This window comes from Hibiscus syriacus, unplaced genomic scaffold (assembly GCF_006381635.1).
Source record: "Hibiscus syriacus cultivar Baekdansim isolate YM2019G1 unplaced genomic scaffold, ASM638163v2 tig00110548_pilon, whole genome shotgun sequence".
NCBI lineage: Eukaryota > Viridiplantae > Streptophyta > Magnoliopsida > Malvales > Malvaceae > Hibiscus > Hibiscus syriacus.
In genome coordinates, this window is record NW_024062775.1 from 5107655 (window position 1) to 5129314 (window position 21660).

The 21660-nt window shown below is 36.1% G+C and overlaps 3 protein-coding genes and 1 non-coding gene across 5 annotated transcripts; 2 read left to right on the forward strand and 2 right to left on the reverse strand.

Annotated features, from left to right (window-relative positions):
- The first annotated feature begins 481 nt into the window (after nt 1-481).
- On the forward strand, nt 482-7008 carry LOC120130654 (glutathione S-transferase U28-like). Its single transcript, XM_039147850.1, has 4 exons — nt 482-802; nt 872-967; nt 4725-4817; nt 6726-7008. Exons 1-4 carry the CDS (start codon nt 482-484, stop codon nt 6981-6983), a joined length of 768 nt encoding a protein of 255 aa, XP_039003781.1. The 3' UTR covers nt 6984-7008.
- Nucleotides 7009-8941: 1933 nt separating this feature from the next.
- LOC120130871 (NADH dehydrogenase [ubiquinone] iron-sulfur protein 1, mitochondrial-like) lies at nt 8942-13609 on the forward strand. 2 transcript variants are annotated; one of them, XR_005516872.1, is made up of 6 exons: nt 8942-9416; nt 9950-10196; nt 10707-11001; nt 11728-12102; nt 12517-13476; nt 13509-13609. XR_005516872.1 is itself a non-coding variant. In XM_039148023.1 (5 exons), the coding sequence occupies exons 1-5, from the start codon at nt 9002-9004 to the stop codon at nt 13414-13416; spliced, it is 2232 nt and encodes a 743-aa protein (XP_039003954.1). In that variant the 5' UTR covers nt 8942-9001; the 3' UTR covers nt 13417-13609. The 2 variants fall into 2 exon arrangements, 1 of the variants encoding a protein (XP_039003954.1); XM_039148023.1 differs by having other exon boundaries at nt 12517-13609.
- A 1760-nt stretch (nt 13610-15369) lies between these two features.
- Nucleotides 15370-15456, reverse strand: LOC120131095. Its single transcript, XR_005516889.1, has one exon. It is a non-coding gene; the product is annotated as a small nucleolar RNA Z122 (small nucleolar RNA).
- Nucleotides 15457-17063: 1607 nt separating this feature from the next.
- On the reverse strand, nt 17064-20584 carry LOC120130464 (glucan endo-1,3-beta-glucosidase 2-like). Its single transcript, XM_039147693.1, has 4 exons — nt 20416-20584; nt 17476-18729; nt 17352-17379; nt 17064-17251 (listed from the first exon to the last, which is right to left on the reverse strand). Exons 1-4 carry the CDS (start codon nt 20474-20476, stop codon nt 17098-17100), a joined length of 1497 nt encoding a protein of 498 aa, XP_039003624.1. The 5' UTR covers nt 20477-20584; the 3' UTR covers nt 17064-17097.
- Between the last annotated feature and the right edge of the window lie 1076 nt (nt 20585-21660).

Here is a 21660-nt window from a genome sequence, read left to right on the forward strand (position 1 = left end):
TTTAGGCTTGAGGCATTTCCTTTTCAGTGTTGATACATTTAAAATTGTATCGATTCCAAAAACATTGAAACTGATAATTATAACGTAATAGGTCAATTTACAATGTAACCGGTTGAAATTTACCGGTTTTATGAGAAAATAGGTCAATATAAGCACTACCTATTACATTATATAAGCTCTACCTAATATGTTATTATACTTGGTAATATTTCCGGTTAAATGCTTATTTTATTATATAAGCGCTACCTATTACATTATATAAGCGCTACCTAATATGTTATTGTGCTTGATAATATTTCTGGTTAAATGATATAACATAACCGGTCTAAATTTTAACCGGTCACGCCATTTTTTAGCCCTTTTTTAGGAGCCGCACAACAGAAGTACCCGTCACACTGCAGAACGTAGTCCGTATAAATTTGGTACAATTCTCACTCATTTCTTCGCAGCAAAACCAACACAAAATACACAAAAATTCTACATGTCCAAGGTCGAGCTTCTTCTTCTTGACTTTTGGGTTAGTCCCTTCTGCATGAGGGTGAAGATCGCTTTGAACGAGAAAGGCCTTCAATACGAAGCTCGACCGGAGGACTTGTTCGGTGGTAAAAGTGAGTTGCTTCTCAACTCTAACCCCATCTACAAGAAAGTCCACGTGTTCCTGCACGACATGAAACCCCTATACGAGTCCACCATCATCGTTAGCTACATCGACGAGACCTGGTCTTCCCCTCCACTGCTCCTACCGTGCTCGTATGGTCAAGCTCAGGCACGCTTCTGGGATGATTACATTGATAGAAAAGTGGTTTACATATATGAGGACTTATTCGATTACATTAGTTTGAACTTTATCTAACATGTGTGAGTTTGACAGGTATTTGATACATGCAGAAATATATGGAGATGCAAAGGGGAGGTACCGGTGAAAGCAAAAAATGAGTTTATAGAAATATTGAAGCAGTTGGTGAAAGTAAATGAAATGTAATCTAACAGAGGTGAACTGAAAAGAAAGGAGATAACCAAAAACAAAAGTAAGAGAAATACGATTACTGAAGCCAAACAGAAATGATTTCAATATTCTGGAAAAATACAAACAATGCTTAACTAAAAATGAATAGTGGACATGCCCACTATATATAACCTAAGGCTAACCAACTAACCCAACTAAATGGCCCAACTGACTAGAATTCAGTTACAACAGAATAACTAAAACAGTTACAGCTGTATAATACTCTAATATTATCCCGGTTTTCTGATGATCTGAATTGCCACTTCAACATTTTCCTGGCCTTTTTCAGACTAACTTTTGTTGATTTCTGCCTAAGATATAACACCAAGACGTGAGCGCATATCACTAAGTACTGCCGGTGACAATGGCTTGGTGAGTATGCCAGCCACCTATTCTGCAGAAGGAACAAAATTTACACTAAGTTGTTCAGCAAAAACCCTTTCCCTCACAAAGTGATTATCAATTTCCACATTCTTTATTCGAGCATGATGTGTTGGATTTGCTTCCATAGAAATTGCAGATGTGTTATCACACCACACAACTGGTTTTCCAGTTATAATAACATCAATTTCATCAAGTAACTACTCAATCCAAATTAACTCAGAAACAGAGTTAGCAAGGCTCCTATACTCTGCCTCTGATATGGACCTAGAGACAACACTTTGTTTCTTAGAGCACCATGCAATTGGATTACCTCCAAGATATACACAATAACCTGTTATAGATCTCCTGTCTTCCACCGAAGCTGCCCAGTCTACATCAGTATAGCAGACTAAACTGAAGTTGTCAGTTTGTGAGAAAAATAACCCATACTCAAGTGTCCCACTGATGTATCTTAGTATGTGTTTCACTTCCCTCCAATGTGTATCACATGGACTGTTCATGTACTGACTAACCTTGTTAACAACATAGGCTATGTCAGGGCTTGTTAAACATACATACTATAAACCTCCCACAATATTGCGATAAAGATGAATATTACCAAACAACTGCCCATCATTAGCCTTAAGCATAGGAGCAAGAACCATAGGCGTGGGAGTTGGAGTTGTCTCATCCAAATTTGACATTTTTAACAACTCAGAAATATAATTTTTCTGATTTAAAAACAAGCCTCTTGGAGAGTGTTCAACTTGCATTCCAAGAAACAATTCTAATTGTCCCAAATCCTTAAGAGAGAATTCCTCATTAATTGCTTGCACTATAGCATCCACTTCTATCACCTGACTTCCTGTGATGACTATATCACCTACATACACCATTAACAATATTTGAGAACATGTTGAACTTCTAATAAACAGGGAATGATCAGCCCTTGAAACAACAAACCCCAAGGTTTCAACTAGAAATTTTCTCAGAGTTTCAAACCATGCTCTAGGTGTTTTTCTAAGTCCATAAAGGGCATTCTTCAAGCAACATACCAACTCCTTCCTATCTTCACTTTTCTACTCAAAATTTGGAGGCTGACACATGTATATTTCCTCTGTTAGCCTTCTATTGAGGAATGCATTGTTGATAATTTGTCTAAGTGGCCAATCCTTCATGACAGCAACTGCCAGTATAGTTCTTATTGTACTTGTTCGAACCACTGGACTAAACGTCTCGGAAAAATCTCTTCCCACCATTTGAGAATACCCCTTGGCCACTAGACGAGCCTTAAGCCTGTCAACTGATCCATCAAGCTTCTTCTTGACTTTAAAAAGCCATTTACAACCTGCTTTGCGTGCTGGTGGCAGAGGCTTTAACTCCCATGTACCATTCTTCATAAGAGCAACATATTCATTATGAGCAGCCTCACACCAAGCAGGATGCTGCAATGCTCCATAGATATTTGCTGGCTCTTGAGGACTTGTCTCAGCAAGCAACACTTTAGGTTTAAAAATGCCAGCTTTGCCACGGGTGACCATAGGATGAGCATTCTGCACTTTAGGTGATTCATTTGATTATGAGATGTATGGATGAGATGGGGAGGAGATGAATTGTTGTGATGAAGATGATACATGTGGTGAAGATGATGATGGTGTAGAAGATGATGAATTTGAATGAAAATTTGAATGAGATGAATTTGGAGGAAGAAATGAAGATATGATGTGTTGTGTTAAAGATAATACATGTGGTGAAGGTGATGATGTTGATGGTGTAGTAGATGGTAAAATAGATTTGTGATTGTGTGTGCTAGTGGGGATGGAAAGAAATGAATGATAAAACAAGTTATTTTGAGAAATATTGTTGACACTTGAGTGCTTTCGACTGTTTAATACTGACTGACCAGAAACAGTGGGAAAACTTTGGTGTTGTTGATAAGGAAACTCATTTTCTTCAAATCGAACATGTCTAGACACATAGACACAACCACTAGAGTCTAAACACTTATATCCCTTGTGAACAGGTGAATACCCCAAGAAGACACATGCAGAAGAACGAAAATAAAATTCTTAAAAAACTATAATCTGATACTTTATGAAAAATTTTCTCATATGGTGACAAACCAGACATCACACGTGTAGGTAATCGATTAATAAGAAAAACAACACTAGATAAAGCATCATTTCAAAAACAGGCATAGAAGCCTGGGCTAGCATAGAGAGACCTACCTCAACAATTTGCCTATGTTTCCTTTCCACTAAACCATTTTGTTCTGAAGTATGAGGACATGACAACCTATATACTATACCTTGTTCTTTCATGTAAGCTTAAAGAGCACCAAACTCACCTCCTCAATCTAATTGAAAAACCTTGAGTTTTACACCAAATTGCCTTTCCACCTGTCTATGAAGCTGAAGAAAAACAGATTTAACTTCAGATTTTTGTTTCAAGAAATAAATCTAAGTATACCTACTATGAGCATCAGTAAAGGCAACATAAAACCTAAACCCATTAGAGTACATAGGAGTAGGACCACACACATCTGATACTATAAGTTATAATGGTTGTTCATACACAGTAAGTGAGTCATAAAAGGGCAGCTTGTGTGATTTAGCAAGCTGACATGCTTTGCACAACATATGTTCTTTATTTATATCAGAAAGAGTTACATTGTAATGTTTTAATGCAGAAAGTAACACTTCTTTAGAAGGGTGGACAAGTCTTTTATTCCACACATCTACAAACACCCTAGTATTCACAATGTAACAGTTTATTGAAGACAAAGAATTATTATCAGCATTATTAATATGCAATTTATCATCAGCAGTCATACAAGCATTATCAGTGCTATTCATAGCAATATTGAATTTGTACAATCCTCCATCTTGACTTCCTTTCAACAACACTTTCTAAGATTGTAGATCACGAATTTGACAGAAATTAGGATAAAACTCAAGTAGAACCTGATTGTCCTAAGTGAATTTGGAAACAGACAGCAGATTTTTAAAAATATTAAGAACATAAAGCAACTTATTTAAGTGAAACTTATTAGAATTAACACAGAAATATGACTGACTAGTATACTATATTGGAAGTGAGTTATCATTGCCTACAATTACACTATCTGTTCTAGGGTGAGTGTCTTCAATCTGCAGATTATTCAAGTCTTTTGTTATGTTATGAGTTGCTCCAGAATCTGGATACCAAGCATTATCATCAATTGTCTCAGGTGTAGCTATATAGGCTTGAGATGTGATTTGTGGTTGAGTAACAACAGTGAACTGATTTGGATTTCCAGTAAGGAATGAAGACATGTTGTGGGGATTCGAACAGATTTGATGTTGAATATTAACAGGATAATTCTGTGGTCGAAAGGCAGAAACTTGTGGAGCTTGAGAGACTGCAGAAAATTGAGGAATTTGAGGTGCAGAAAATTGAGGAATTTGATGTGCATAACGTGTATAATACACTGGATTATAAGAGTTGAAGTTGTCACTGTTGGGACTATACGAGCTGACATTGGCTTGAATATTGGAATATCCTTTAGTGTTAGTGTTTTGTGTAGGCCGAGAGGATTCATTTTTATAGTTCATATCAAATCTATAATAGCATCTTTCAACAAGATGTCCCATCCGACCACACAATGGACACTGTGGTCTAGAGGATGAAAATCATCCTCGACCTCTGCCCCTATTACTGCTGTTACTGTTGCTAAAATTTTGACCAATATTATCAACAAGTTCACCCTTATACTGATATTCAGAATGTGAAGTATTATTGGAGGTCACTTGATCACTTGTAGCTTGAGTAGCAACATTAGCACAAGCTATGACACGGTTAAAAGACTGAGATTATCTAGTGTCAGCATCCAGTAATATGGTGCTCACATATCTTAGATCTGGAGGAGTGGGGGTAGCAGTTATAACAGTGATAACTGACTCAAACTCAGGTGGTAGACCATTCAATATAGCAGTGATGTGTTTATGTTCTGATATTATCTCACCACAACTGTTAAATTGTCACATACAAATTTAATTTTCATCAGATAATCTCTCATACTCAGATCTCCCTTTCTCTGTGAGTGAAGCATTCTCCTATATGACATCAATCTATAGGTAGTTTTGACACTGTATAACCTATGAAGAGTATTCCAAATCTCAGCAGAAATATTAAGACCAATGAGATGTGGTAGGACTTCCTCACTAACAGTGGAGAGCAACCAGGAAGCAAGAGCTTCATCCTGCTCTTAATAAAGTTCATACTCAGGATTTAAACTAACAACACCATCTCTAGTTACATATTGTGTAGGCCAAGAGATGTTAGAGTCTATGTATTTTTGAAGTCTATGTGTTTTAATAGTGAGAAAAATTTGATGATGCCATATCACGTAGATGTGATCATCTAAGGTAACATTAATCTTCTTAGTAGAGAATAGCCTATTAGGAGCAGAGGAGGCAGAGCCACTAATGACATTTAGAGCATTTTCATCGACGGAATTCGCCATTCAAAACACAATGCAGAAAGCAAACAGAATCCAAAACATAAAGCATAAAGCAGGCAAAGCACAAGTCTTCAACCAGAAAGTATAAAGAAGCAAAAAAATAGGAAGCTAATCAGCTAAGAGAGAGGAACGATCTCACCAGTATTAAGGAACCACCGAAGAGCATAGACAAAGCACCGAACTAAGCAAGAACTGAATAACAAAGCATTGATGATGAAACAACCAGAACGTAATTTTGCACCAATTTGAGCTATTAGGTCAAGCGATGGCCCATCAACAGAATTAAAGCAAAAACATAAGAGATGAATGCCGAAAGCAATTAGGCAAATGGAGATGCAATACACAAGTTCAATTGGGAGCAGTAAAAGAACAATCTCACCGGCATCAAAAAGAGGAACAATCGGAAGGAGAATGCGACGAACGAAAGAAGAATCCCAAATCACGAACAACCTAAGAGAAATTGAGAAAAACGCTAGAGAACCATGCAGAACGAAAGCTAAAGGCCACAGGAATTTAGGCGAATGATACCATGAAAGTAAATGAAATGTAATCTAACAGAGGTGAACTGAAAAGAAAGGAAATAACCAAAAACAAAAGGAAGAGAAAGACGATTACTGAAGCCAAACAGAAATGATTTCAATATTCTGGAAAAATACAAACAATGCTTAACTAAAAATGAATAGTGGACATGCCCACTATATATACAACTAAGGCTAACCAACTAGCCCAACTAAATGGCCCAACTGACTAGAATTCAGTTATAACAGAATAACTAAAACAGTTATAGCTGTTACAGCCGTATAATACTCTAATATTCTCCCGATTTTCTGATGACCTGAATTGCCACTTCAACAGTTGGAAGAAGCCTTGGGGGACAAAGAATACTTCAATGGTGCCACATTCGGGTTCGTCGACATCATCGCGATCCCTCTAACCTACTGGTTCTTCTCGATCGAGAAGATAGGTGGATTTACGGTGACGGCGGTGTGTCCCAAGTTTTCGAGGTGGACGAAGAGGTGTTTGCAGAGGGAGAGCGTGGCGAAAGTCGTGCCCGAGCCCGAAAAAGTGTACGAGTTTGTCTTGATGTTTAGGAAAATACAGGGCATCGACTGAGAGATGATTCTTTTTACCATTCGTTTCCAGCAAGATGGTGTAATAATTGAAGGGGGAAACCGAATACTACTATATCATTTTCTAATGGTCTCCAATTTATTTTCAAGCTTGAATCCTCATCTATAATTCATTTCCAATCGATTTCAAATCACAAAAAACAAAATTAACATTTTTCCATAAAAACCCATATAGTAATCGAATTGTGCAAACAAGTCCCTCTAATTGATTTCAATCAATTTCCATGCTTGCTTTTAATCCTACAACACTACTAACATCTTAATTCAACTTTATTTCATTGAATTCTCATCTCTTCTTCATCCACCATAATCACTCACTTCACAAATCAAGTAGGGAAACAATGAGATTTTAATACCAAATGAAAGAGAATTCAGTGGAAACTATTTTTCTATTTCACATTTTAGTCAAAAATCCTATTAAAGTAGACCAAAATTAAAAGAAGAAAAAAGAAAACTTGCTTACCTTTTGTCAATGGAGGCTCATGGCTAAATGAAAGAAGATGGGAGCAAAAATTCTTGAAGTCTCTATGTAAAAATATAATTACACTTGTCTTTAATCTAATTTAAAATGAATTAAAAATTCATTTTAATCCAAAAAATCATTTTACCCTTAATAAATCTTAATAATTACTCAAATACCATCCTTTTATATCCAATTTAATAATCTTAAATAAATATAAAAATCACATTTTCTAATTTTCATCTTTATCCTTCTAATTTTTCAAAAATTCAATTTAGTCACTAAATTTAACTATTTCACTTTAACATAGAAATTCCATCAATCCATCTCAAATTCTACTAATTAAAAATATTAGTATAATATTTCTAACCTCAAACTAATTTTCTTTAAATTTTTGTAAACTTTCAATTCGATTCGATTCAATTATCCAAATATCTTACTGAATTTTAATGCTTAATAGACTTTTATGTAAATTCCATTTCAAAAATCGAAATTAAAATTCCATTCTTGGGCTAAATGACTCTTTTTTTATATAATTCAGTTTCATTACCCAAGAAGCAGAAAATCCTGCTACAGTATACAAAAACAATAAACAACACAATAGCAAAGCAAGAAAAAACCACAAGGAAGCCACAAAGAAAGACTAGTCAACTAGTCTAGAACAACAAGATAGACTCTATTCAAGAAATGCCCCAATTGGCACACAGAGTATTATTAACCAAGTCTAACCGGTTGAAAGCTTTGCCCACCAGCTGGATGCGTATGATCTCTTTGATATCACCTAGCAACTCATCCTTCAATCTTGCCCTATTCCCGAATAATCTGCCATTCCTTTCATTCCATATACCATAAATGTGCTCAAACTAGGCAAGCTTAAGTATTGCCACAATGAGGGACTTACCCTTGAATAATAAGGAAGCCCAAGCCAGTTCACTCTCCCAGCTACGTCCTTCTCTAAAAATGCAACAAAGATTAAGAATGGATCCCCAAAGCTCCTTAGCAAATTGGCACTCAAAGAATAAATGATCCATTGTCTCTGCCTCTTCACCACACAACAAGCATTTATCTATTTCTATGGCTAGGCCCATACACAGAAGCCTTACCCGAGTAGGAAGCCTGTTTAGTAAGGTCATCCAGATGATGGTACTATGCTTGGGGATACGACCCGAGAACCAGATCAAGTGGTGCCAAAGAACCTTAGGAGCTGGGGAGCGCAGCTTATCCCAGATATAACTCGTGCTAACCTCTTGGACTTGACCCACAAAGATTGGAGTAACTTCAGACCTGATTTTCATCAAGTATTTGAAGCTCCAACTAGCATTCTTAGGGACTTCGTCAGCATTTCTTATAACGATTCTTTTAGAAAGTCAAATATAGTTTTTGAAAATTTACATTTTAGTCCCTAAATATTTACAACTTTATACTTTGGCCACCTAACTTTCATATCAGTTAATTTCATTTCAGTGCATTTGGAAACCACTCGCCGCTCTTCTCAGCTCCAACAAAGGAAGCTAAGCTTAGAGATCTCTTGGTACTGAGAAATGGTTTTAGGCTCGTTAGCTTCAAGAACCCTTAAATCCACCAGGATCCTCTCGTCTCAGTATTCTCGATTCCGACCCATCGTCACCAAACCCGGCCTCCAATCCCCCGATGCCTCATCGGCCGCAGCAGCAGCGCAGCCGGAACCCACTCCGCCTCCACCAAAGAAGCCCGTGGGAGGTGCCCGGGTCGAATTCACAAACCCCGATGATGCCATCGAGGTGTTCGTCGATGGGTTCTCGGTGAAAATCCCTAAGGGTATGACTGTTCTTCAGGCCTGCGAGATCGCTGGAGTTGACATTCCTAGGTTTTGTTATCATAGCCGACTTTCGATCGCCGGGAACTGCCGTATGTGCCTTGTCGAGGTTGAAAAATCCCCCAAGCCCGTCGCCTCTTGCGCCATGCCCGCCCTCCCTGGTGAGCCTTTCGATTCCATGCCCTTTAGTTTTGCATTTTAGCTCAATTCTTTCATTTTCTTTGATTTTAACCTTTATGGATGATTGAATTTGATTTATTTACGCTGATTCGTGATGTAATTTGTGATTTGGATTAGGCTATTAAATTAATCCCATACTATTTCGTTTGCTTCATCGATTCTTTGTTATTCTTAATGGTATTATTTGTTCTTTTAATGATAACAAAGATCCAGTGCTGTGATTCATTATGCTATAATCCAATTCTTTTGTTTATTTTAAAATTTATATATGTTCAGTAATTTCTTTTTTGTTTTACCTTTTTCGCAATCATGGCTTGGAAATACTAATAATTCAAGTGAAATTACACTTTCAAAGCAAAAATGTTTTTCATTTTAAACAATTTAACCTATAGGGTGTTGTGCTTCTCTTGATATAAATATATCTTTTTGTTATATGATGATTTGATTCTGGTTTATGACTACATTATTTGTTTATTTTATCATGTTCTCTAATTTGCATGGGACTGTAACATAGGAATGAAGATTAAGACTGATACACCATTGGCGAAGAAGGCACGTGAAGGAGTGATGGAGTTTCTGTTGATGAACCATCCACTGGATTGCCCAATCTGTGATCAGGGTGGAGAATGTGATCTCCAGGATCAGTCTATGGCATTTGGATCTGATCGTGGCCGATTTACTGAAATGAAGAGATCTGTTGTTGACAAGAACCTTGGTCCTTTGGTGAAGACTGTCATGACTCGGTGCATTCAGTGTACAAGGTCTGAAATTAACCTAACAATATGCCCCAACTGCTTTATTTCTTTATATTTCTAAGATATTAAGATTTGAATCCAGACGATGACTGCTTCCACTTGAATGATAGTTGTATTATTGTCACTACTATTGCTGCTATTGCTTGTTTATATGTCCACCACCTTTTTAATCATGTGTTGTCCTGCACTTGGAATGGTTTATATCAGATTGTCATTAAGCTGGACTGTATAGCTTCTAGCGTGAATTTTGCTTTGCTTCACTATGGTAGACTGATGCCGTTCTTCAATATTTACACAGTTCAGTCTAAGTTCTAAAACTTTTCTCACCAAAATTATGCCCCTGATTAAGTCAAATGCTTATTGGTGTTTTTTGTGGGAAACACCTCAATGAAGCCAAATGAAGCTTTGTTTGGGTTATGTGGTTCATAAATAAATAGATCTTCCAAGGCCTCTTCAGTTTTCTTTCTTTTTTGAGTAGAGCTAAAATTTGCAACTAATTTTTTGTGGTCTCATCAGGTGTGTCAGATTTGCAACAGAAGTTGCTGGAACTCAGGATCTTGGCATGTTAGGTCGTGGTAGTGGAGAAGAAATTGGGACTTATGTTGAAAAGCTTATGACAAGTGAACTTTCTGGAAATGTAATTGATATCTGCCCTGTTGGAGCCCTTACCTCTAAACCCTTTGCATTTAAGGCCCGAAACTGGGAGTTGAAAGGAACCGAGACCATTGATGTGACTGATGCGGTTGGATCCAACATTCGGATTGATAGCAGAGGTCCTGAGGTTATGCGTATCCTTCCGCGTTTAAATGAGGTAAGTGTAAATTGTCATAAGCCGCTTATGGTACAAACCTGCAAATCTTTTATCTGATGCTCATGAAGCAATGAACTATCTGTTGACTGCTTTTGTGCTAGTTCTTGTTTTGATCTTATCATTTTGGTAGCTCCGACCTGTATTGTTTCTGTTATGAAAAGCAAGCTCTATATTAGTTCTTGAAAAGCTGTGACACATAATTTAAGATTGATTTATTCTAGATTTAAATTGTCAATGTGATTATTGTGGCATATGTAACAACACAATTCTGATATCATTCTGTATATTTTCCGCTGTAGTTTCTAGGTAGATATATCTTTTTTTTTTTCGTTGTGACTACTGATAGGTTAAAGTATGACATGGAGTGCATGGGATAGAGTTAATACTGCACTTCTGTTGTCTGGTAATTGCATTTGTTCGGAAGATCGCTTGTTGCAAATTTTGGCCCTCATCCCTACACCCTCTAAAAGAACGTGAAAATTGTGAACTGTGGACTTCTCTATTAGAGTTTGTTCCTTTAAGGTAAAAATGGTTAAATGGCCTCTCCCAACTGTGCAAGATTCAGAGTAACGAATTTGTTTTTATCTGAGTAACAATCATTAATGATTGAAATGTTTCTGATGGTTAATAAAATGTTGAAAAAAGAGAAGAATGTTTCTTAATGTTCTGTTTGCCTGTCTAACTTGACAAGATAAGTAACTTTTGCTTGTGTCATTGACATTTTAGGATATAAATGAAGAATGGATATCAGATAAAACTCGCTTCTGTTATGATGGATTGAAGAGACAGAGGCTAAATGACCCCATGATTCGTGATGCTAATGGTCGCTTTAAGGCTGTAAGCTGGCGTGATGCATTGGCTATTGTTGCCGAGGTTGCCCTTAAGGTTAAACCAGAGGAAATTGTTGGGGTTGCTGGTAAACTCTCCGATGCTGAATCCATGATGGCTCTGAAAGATTTGTTAAACAACATGGGGTCAAACAATGTGTCGTGCGAAGGAACTGGTACAAGCCTTAATGCTGACCTAAGATATAGATATCTCATGAATAGCAGTATTTCTGGGCTTGAGAAGGCTGATTTATTCCTTTTGGTTGGCACCCAGGTACTGCTCTAGCAACCCAAATTCTCATGTTCTGTACTTCTTTCATGTACTCTGACTGTCACAATGTCTTTTATCCACATTCACTGTGCATAGTTAGCAATTACTTAACTGAATCCCTCCCATGATAGGTGTTGCATTTTTATTCTAAATTGAATGAAGATTCTTGGATGCATACTGCTGCTTGATTGCTTCATTCTTTGAATTATTTCTGTTGAGAAGGGTGTAAGAGAGAATGAAAATACAGCTAACAATAGGGCCCAAGGTTCTAAGCACCAAGTAAAGAAAAAAAGATACTGTTGTGAGAACAATAAAATGTGTGGATGGATTGGATTTTAAATATAGCAAGTATAATTATCATATACTTTCATGTTACTCTTCAGCCTAATAGTCATATAATTTCATGTTAATTTTCAGCCAAGGGTTGAAGCCGCTATGGTAAATGCCAGAATTCGTAAGACGGTTCGGGCATCAAATGCTAAAGTTGGCTACATTGGTCCTCCAACGGACTTCAACTATGATTGTCAGCATCTTGGCACTGGCCCACAAACAATTCTTGAGATTGGCGAGGGACGCCATCCATTTTCTTCGGCCATCTCAAATGCTAAAAACCCAGCTATCATTTTCGGTGCTGGGCTATTTGAGAGGGACGACAAAGATGCAATTTTCGCTGCTGTTGAAGCCATTGCAAAGAAAGGGAATGTCATCAGACCTGACTGGAATGGATTCAATGTTTTACTTCTCAGTGCTTCCCAGGCTGCAGCCCTCGACCTTGGACTTGTACCAGAATCCAGCAACAGCATCGACTCTGCAAAATTCTTGTATCTAATGGGTGCTGATGATGTGAACTTGGACAAAGTTCCGGCGGATGCTTTCGTGGTGTACCAGGGGCACCATGGGGACCGTAGTGTGTATCGTGCCAATGTAATTCTTCCTTCGGCAGCATTCAGCGAGAAGGAGGGCACATATGAAAATACAGAAGGGTGCACTCAGCAAACGTTGCCTGCAGTCCCTACAGTGGGTGATGCTAGGGATGATTGGAAGATCATTCGAGCTCTCTCTGAGGTTGCAGGAATTTGTTTACCTTATGATACATTATCAGCCATACGATCCAGGATGAGCACTGTGGCACCAAACCTACTCCGCACTGATGAGATAGAGCCGGCTGCTTTTGGACCGTCATTGAGCCCCGAGTGTACACAGAAGGTGGACTCGTCACCATTCAAGGCTGCTGTTGAGAATTTCTACATGACTGATTCTATTACCAGGGCATCAAAGGTAATGGCACAATGCAGCGCAATGCTGCTAAAGAAGTGAGCGGGTGGACTTCAGTCTTTTAATAAACTTTGGAGATTAACTATTTTTGTTTGTTGTTGGTTCATTTGTGTCATGCCTAAAGCAGTGTACTTGCTTAGCTTCTTGAACATATGTGAATAAAGGGAGTTGAGGACCTTGGGTAGCGTGGATTTGCAATGTAAAAGCATTGTAAGACGCGTTGTTTCCAAATTCACACTGCCCTTTGTTTCTCCTTGTTATTTTTATATGATTATGACGACAATTAATTCACCTTGTTTTTACATATATATTTAAAACTATTTATGATTTATTTAATTATCATCTGGTCCGTGGAAATTTTCAATATTTAATATTCTTGATTATATTTTATTTTATTGATATTTTCTATGAGGTAAAATGTTAACTAATAAATGTTATTTTTAAAGTTTTTTAAATAATAATAACACTTTATTTTATTATAATTCAAAATATAAATAAATTAATAAAATAACTATATAAACATAAGATGGCATAAAGACTCAGTAGACTAATTCCGCGATTTTCATTTGTTTATTGCCTTGGGCATTAAGTTTTTGAATAGGCAGTGCAATAAGAAAGTGAAAAACCCCAAGTGGATGGGCTTTGTTTTTGACTGATTTGTCTTGTTTACTTGGTGAACAAGTCTGGAATTTCCATAGGAAGACTCTGGAAAACAAAGCAGTGAGCGGTTGATATAATAACTTATATAGAGCAGTAAAAGAAAAAGTACATGAGGAGAAGAGATGGAGTTAATCGCAAAGGAATTCGGATACGTCATACGTGGTGATGGTGGTGGTTCTTTACTGCTTTCTCAACCTCTGGATGGCTTTCCAAGTCTGAAAAGCTCGCAAGAAGTATAAGGCCTTTTACCCGACGCTCTACGCACTCAAATCCGAAAACAAAGATGTCAAACTCTTCAACTGTGTTCAGGTTCTTCCTTTCGCTTTTCCCTTCATTTGCCTTTAATTTCGTCGTAATCATAAGCTCATAACGTGGAATTATATATTTCATCGCAGAGAGGGCACCAGAACTCGCTGGAGCTGATGCCCATGTTCATCGCAGACATTGGTAGTATTTCAAGTTAAACGTATTTTTTTCTCTCTTTCAAATTTAACAATTCTAAATTTATTTTGGTTATTGATTTTTCAAATGTTACAAAACAATCATTAAATTCATCTCAATATTTTAAAATAAATATTAAATTCTATTAAGTTATTATAAAATAATCATTAAAAATTATTAAATTATATAAAATGATTATTAAAAAAACTAGTGACCAAAATGATTATAAACCTCTAGTGTATTTTACTTATTTTTTTTTATTAATTTTAGATAAATTTAAGATAGTGTCTGTTCGATGATAACTCTCGACTTTTTAACATTGAACATTCACATCAAAAATATACCAACTATTTATTTATGGCAGAAACCACTTAATTCATATTTACTTAATATTTAAATATTTTAAATTATATTAGTTTAAAATATATTCTTACAGGTTCCGTATTCTTTTTCTACCATCGATATATTGTTTTAAAACATATTTTCAAATTATATTATAATTGAAAATATTTTTTCTTGAATTTGATTGGAAAAAAAGGATATAACAAAAAAATGTTGACCTTAAATCATATTGATACAAGAGTGGGGAAAGTAAATAGATAGATTATAGCCATCATTGTTCGGTAAACAACCCTTGTCCTGTACTCTTAACAGCATTTTGGTCCATTAAAAGAATTGGTTTTAAAATAAAAATATCTTTTGTTGAATATGTGTAGTTTTTTATCCAATAATTCATCCCAGTTCCTCAGGGATGAAATGGGACAATCATCTTTTGAAAATTTAACCAATAATTCAACTGTTCTTTATTGCTAACCCTTCCATCATAGTTTTTCAATCCTCCAAGTCTGACAGTAATTTGTTCCATAAAAGTTTGAAAATGCGTTTTAACATTTGTTTGGGATCAGACTGACGTGCAAAAGATAATTCGTCAAAGATTTGCTCAGATACTATCCAGCAATTAAGCTGTCATCATTTCCCAAAACTAATCCTGGTTTAACTCGTCAATCTTACCTTAAAAGAATGAGATATTCATGTAGACGATCCAAATTCTTTATCCTGGTTGAAACAAACAAGAAACACAAATGATAAGATCCAAATCAATTTCTTTCCAACATAGGGAAATGTATTTCACATGAAATAATAGGGAAAATTGAATGATTAATTGCTCTCAGAAAAAAGGCCAAGGTTTTCCACATCTGAGACCAAGCAGGCGAGCATTTTTGCCTCCGAAATTTAACACAAAACAGCCAGTACTTCTGGCGCTTGACTAGAGCTTTCTTCCATAATCTAAAAGAAGAGGACATTATCCTCCAGCTCCTAGAAAACAGAATCATTGAGCCAAAATCAAACACTAGAAGCATAGCAACTTCGTGTTAAACCAAAAGAGAAATCCGCCAAACCTCCGAGATCTCAATTTTCAGTGTGGTTAAAGCAAATATAAATCATCATCGAGCAAAAATCATTAAAACATAGAGATTTTCTAAAAAAGAAACTGTGAAACTTACGAGAAAACGCAACAATCCATAGGAAAAAGATACAAACAAATCCAAATTCTGGAAACTGCGTGTCCAGAAGTACCTTTGATATTGCATCTTTTCGCATCCTCTAGAGCTATTTATTATAGAGAACTACGAGGATCATAGATAGACGCTACTAAGATAATCAAGATTGAGATAAATATCAGGTTATGGGGAGTGGATTTAAGATGTCGGCTGCTTTATGATAAGGTGTAGGGTTGGGGAGATTTATATAGAAAATATGAGAGTTGGGCGAACTTAGGGTTTCGAGAAGTAGATCTGTGTTGACTCAACGGGTCGGATTATTTTGTCCAGATCCGAAATCCATACTGTTTTAGATCGGATCTAAATTCAACTTGGGTCCAATCAGATTGTGCGATTATTTTGGTTTTAGTTGCGCCGATCTCGTTTAGTGCAGATCGTGTGTTGACCGCCGGATAAAGTTTTCAAATATGAAATCGATTTAGGGTATTTAACTTTAATGGTAATTTCATTCTAACTTTTTTTATTTTCATGGTTTAATATTATGATATGTTTTATTTCATTATAATATAATAATTATATTATCTAAAAAAATAATTTTCTCTATATCTTATATGACAAAATTTTTTTATAACATTATTTAATTAAATTTATCAAGTCACGTGTATTGGATATTTAATTGGGTAAACTACGCAGTTATTGAAGAGTGATAGTTTTTTAGAGAGAGTGGGTGGTTATTTTATAAGTATGGGTGCATATGGTTTGATTTAATTTAATTTTTTAACTTTTTAAAAATAATTTATCAATTTTTGATATAGTTAATCTTAATTTTTTTTTCTCAACGAGTACTGGTACAAATTGTTGAGATTTATGAATTTGAGTTTGTGAGGTTAAATTCGAATCTTGCTATCATCTCTCGATGGATAATTTATAAATTCCTATGTAAATCTCAATTGTGTCTTAGATATACTCTAACCCTAGACTGATGAGCCGCCCCTTACCTAAATTTTTTTGTACCGAAAAATTCTTATTTTTTTAGTTTTTTCATATTAATTTTATATTTTAAGGTTTTATATTTTATCTTGACGAAATAATTTAATTTTAGATATTCAAAAAAATCATTCTACAAGAAGATTACACTCCACAGCACAACTTTGATTACCACCAACACGCTAGCAAACCCTCCCCCGCTGTAAATATTCCAACCTGGCGAATCCGAACTTATTGAATTCATCGACGGTGCTGTCATATTTACCATGGTTCCATTCCTGCCAAGGCTGCATCACACATTAACAAATGACATGTTCAGTTCATGTGACAAGAGGGGGGGGGGGGAATAAGCCAAAGGGGTAAAAAAAAAACAGCTTCTAGTTTTACCTTCCTGGAAATATACAAGAACCATGACCTGTTAAAGAAGCAGCAAGCTTGGATTAGTTTCATTCTAATACAAGCAATATTGTTATATTAGTATCTATGCATGCATGCTCTCTATTCATCTTACTTGGATCTGTTGTTGTAATATCTGCAACCCCGTTGAAGTCGCATGCATCGGGAGTCTTCCCCATACGGTGATAGTAAGTGTCGAATGCATAAGTTGAGTGTGCAATCACGTTATCCGGCTCGTAACAGGGTTTTCCCTGCAACAATTGTGAACAATCCACTTTCCCGGGTCCGCATGCCCAATCTAAAGCAGCCTGCAACATCTTTGGATCAGCCCCTTCCTTCGCGGTACAATAAGTTCTGTTAGTGGTATCGTTTGCCAACAATGACCCTGAATCTGTGAGGCGTAATACATAAATGGGGTCACCATTTGCATCGAACAATCCCCAGTTCTTCTCAGAGATCAGCCCGGGTTTCAGGTCCTCATTATAGAGCTCATAGATGTAAGTACTGACAGCAATCCCAGGGCGCTTGGGAGTTCCGGTTTTGTTTATCACATGGCGGATCAAGTTGCTGTTGTAAGTGTTGGCATTCTCTATCGTTGCATCCGGTTCATTGGAATCACCTTTCGATGGCCAGCCGGTTTCAGTCACTATAACAGGGATGTTAGTGAAGTTCAGGAAAGCCATGGCAAAGTATGTAGCGTCGACCATAGCATCAAAGACATTGGAGTAGTGGACAAGCGTGTTAGAGTCGACAGCTTCCTTGGTCGGAGAAAGAGGCTTGAAAAGTGCATAGTCCAATGGAATCACACCATTTGATTCCATATAGTCATAGTAAGGGTATATATTAAGCATGAGAGACGACCCCGTTGACTGCAAGAAATTAAGCATGGGGACCATAACCGGATTCCACGAGCGATTGAAGAAAGCCTGGGAAGGCGGGAAAGAATCAAGGATTATGGATGAAGCAAGAGGTGATGAAACTTTGATTTGGTTGTCCAAATTCGACGCCACGAGGGCAGACTGAATGTACTTCATGGCATTCACAAGCACCGGTGCTGCATTAGGAAGTGTAGTGAAAACCTCAGAACCAACACAAACAGCAGTGATGTTGGTCGCTGGATAATGTGCAACGATGTTCCGAGAGACCCAATTAGCTGCAGTGGAATTCGATTGTCCAATGCCTAGAAGTTGCTCGTTGGGTATAGAAACCATAACTCGAATGCCGGTATTCGCAAGTGCGACTAGCATACCTCGGTCCGCATCATAAAGTCTAACATGTCGGATTTGCTGAGCTTTAAGAAGAGCAACTACTTGAGTTGGGTGTGGCATGACTGATAGATCTGTCCCTATATTCACTCCAATGTATGGATCTGCAACAACAAAATTAGACTCGGGTCAAAGTGTCGGATAGGGGGATGCATCCAACACAGATACTTCAAGAAAAATGAAAAGTCGGAACAACATTTTACGAAACCCAAGTCCTTAAGAACATTTCTATAAAGAAACTTCTGCATGTGAACATTATTTCTATTACAAAAAATATGCATACATGGGTGCATGCTAGCTACATCAAAAGCATTAAGACATACATATATACATATATATAAAACAATGGAGGATGGCATGTTCCCGATATCCAGTAATCTTTTGACCATTTTTTCATTACTAAGGCAAGTGGAAATGCCACTGCCCGAGATTTTTCTCTTTTTCTTAAAGAAAATACAGTGAAGGACTAAAATGAACCAATGAAATTACCTCTAGGGTCTAGCCTGCTGACAAATACATGAAAAGATGGAATGATAGTTGAATCAGTTAAAAACTAGTTCAGCGGTATAATCTGTATAAGCGAGATGATTTTTTAATAAACTATAATTAGTATTCATTTTCTTGGGTAAATTACCTTATTCATCACTCAACTTTGTATATGTTCCTGTTTTGGTAATTCAACTTAAAAAAAATCAATTCAATCCTCAACTTTCGAGTCGATCCTATTTAGGTCACTCATTTAATCTTATCCCCTTATTTAACCGTTGTTTCTGATTTTGAAGAACATGTTTCGACGTTAGAAAATCGAAGGGAGTACGAAAAATTAGGTTCTAGAAAGATTTGCATGAATTTTTTCACAAACATTGACGAGAATATTTGGACCTTTTCATTATTTTTAAAACTAAATGCACTGAAATAATGTCTTTAATTATTTTTAAAGTAGAGGGACTAAAATAAGAAAAAAAATAAAAAATTAAGTATTCAAATTGAAAAAATTTAAAGTTGAGTAACCAAAATAGGAACAACAGTGATGAAAAGCATAGTTTACCCTAGTTTCTACCATGGTTTTCTAGAGGCCTCGAAAAATGCTTCTCAAAATTATTAAAACGTACCACATGTCACTTAAATATTTAACGGTGGTTAATGTCCGAACACCTAAAAATATAATATAACGTTGAAAACATTACATACCTATTTTTAATGAAAAATTCTTTAAATATTAAAAAAAATTCGAGATATAATTTGAAACACTTATTTCATATTAATCATTTTCTAAATTCAACAAAAGGATGAAACGGTAGTGGGAAAATAAGTACAAAGTGAGGGGAAAAACTATTCCTCAAATCCAGCATGAAAGCTGGATTCCACATTGTACGCACAATGTATGGCCCGCAGTAAAATAATTGAGCATTTTATATACCTTTCTTCCCCCCAAGAGTTATCACTTACCTTCTCATTAGCTGACATGTACACCATATATATCTATATATATCTTATCTTTTAACACCCCCAACATCCATTCTGTTCTCATTCATTCCCCCGATTTAATGCTTCAAGCCTACTAAAATCCCCTCAAGCAAAGTTAAAAAAGAAATAACTTCACTACATTAAAAACACTTTGATTATAATTTACTAACAGTTCATGTTCATCAGGTTTCTAACACTAAAATGAATGAGAAGCAAAAAAAGGAAAGAAATCAAGTTAACCAATTGCGAAATAACTTTTAAGTGAAGTCTACAGACTACAGTGAAGCCTGAGGTAATGGAAGAGAAGGATAAAAAAGCTTTACCTTCATCGGCTGCTGCTTGAGAAACGGCTTGAAGAAGAACCAAAACAAGAAGCCAAGCCATAGGGTGAAAAAGAAACACCCTAGAAAATTTCTCACGAAACAAACAAAACCCAGAGAGAGGAAGAGTGAGTTGAGGAAAAGGGAAACAACTGGAGTCTGGAAATGTGGGGCTAAGTTGTAAGAAAATAAGAGAAAGCTATAAAATTATTAGAATAACTGTAGAGTAGATGAACGGCTAAGATACCATCCGCAACTGCAACATGTTAGACAGTTGCATGCAGCAATTAATGGACAACAAAACACAAAGGCCAAGGCTGCACTGCGAGTCTGCGACCACCTTTTCATCTTGTTTTGGTATTTGGATTTATTTCATTTTCTTGCTGGATTTAGCCGTTGCTGGTCTAATACTACATTTATGTCCCCTTTTGCATATTATTTTTTTAAATCTTAGGTAAATTATGTGTTTAGTATTTAAACTATTAATTTTAGTCCATTATAATACTTAAACTTTTGATTTTTTTCAAAATAATACTTAAAGTTTAATTTTTATTTTATTTTAGTACCACATCGTGAAAAACTTTAGTTTTTGTTTCGTTTTAGTACTACGTTCAAAATTTAACGTCAAGTTTTAACAAATTTAAAGTTTAGGTACTAAAATGGATCAAAACTGATAGTTTAGGCACTGTATACATTAAGTTTTTAACGATGAGATACTAAAATAAAATGAAAACTAAATATTAGGTACAATTTTGAAAAAAAATAAAAGTTTAAGTACTAAAACAGATCAAAACTGATAATTTATGTACTAAATACGTAGTTTCCCCAATAAACTATTTGACTTAATTATTATTATTTTTAGAGTTAATTGCTTCATATGTCCCCAAACTATGACCCCCATTTCAAATTAGTACTTAAACTTTTAAATATTCCAATTTCATCCTCAAACTATGTCTCTCATTCTAAATGGTTGTCCCTTTTTCCCATATGTATGAGGTAAGGGGGAGGTAAGATAGTAGGCTACCCTCAACACCAGGTTGAGAGCAGCTTCCGTAAGAGACCTCCGAAGTATGAAATGCCCTCCGTGGGACTCGATCCCACGACCTTAAGGTTAAGAACCTTGTGCTCTACCAACTGAGCTGGATGGTCATTTCTAAATTAGTCCTTAATTTTTTTAACATTCTAATTTCATTCCCAAACTATGAATCTCATTAAAAATTAACTCATAAACTTTTAGATCTTCCAATT

What these genes read in the sequence shown, in the direction of transcription:
- LOC120130654 (XM_039147850.1), top strand. Translation starts at nt 482, where the DNA reads ATGTCCAAGGTCGAGCTTCTTCTTCTTGACTTTTGGGTTAGTCCCTTC. An exon ending in ATTACATTGATAGAAAAGTG is followed by an intron (nt 803 to 871) that starts GTTTACATATAT and finishes TGAGTTTGACAG; the next exon opens with GTATTTGATACATGCAGAAA. An exon ending in TATTGAAGCAGTTGGTGAAA is followed by an intron (nt 968 to 4,724) that starts GTAAATGAAATG and finishes GAATATTAACAG; the next exon opens with GATAATTCTGTGGTCGAAAG.
- LOC120130871 (XM_039148023.1), top strand. Translation starts at nt 9,002, where the DNA reads ATGGTTTTAGGCTCGTTAGCTTCAAGAACCCTTAAATCCACCAGGATC. An exon ending in CGCCATGCCCGCCCTCCCTG is followed by an intron (nt 9,417 to 9,949) that starts GTGAGCCTTTCG and finishes ACTGTAACATAG; the next exon opens with GAATGAAGATTAAGACTGAT. An exon ending in TCCTTTTGGTTGGCACCCAG is followed by an intron (nt 12,103 to 12,516) that starts GTACTGCTCTAG and finishes GTTAATTTTCAG; the next exon opens with CCAAGGGTTGAAGCCGCTAT.
- LOC120130464 (XM_039147693.1), bottom strand. Translation starts at nt 20,476, where the DNA reads ATGGCTTGGCTTCTTGTTTTGGTTCTTCTTCAAGCCGTTTCTCAAGCA. An exon ending in TATTACAACAACAGATCCAA is followed by an intron (nt 17,380 to 17,475) that starts GTAAGATGAATA and finishes CTTCTTTAACAG; the next exon opens with GTCATGGTTCTTGTATATTT. An exon ending in TCTTGTATATTTCCAGGAAG is followed by an intron (nt 17,252 to 17,351) that starts GTAAAACTAGAA and finishes TGTGTGATGCAG; the next exon opens with CCTTGGCAGGAATGGAACCA.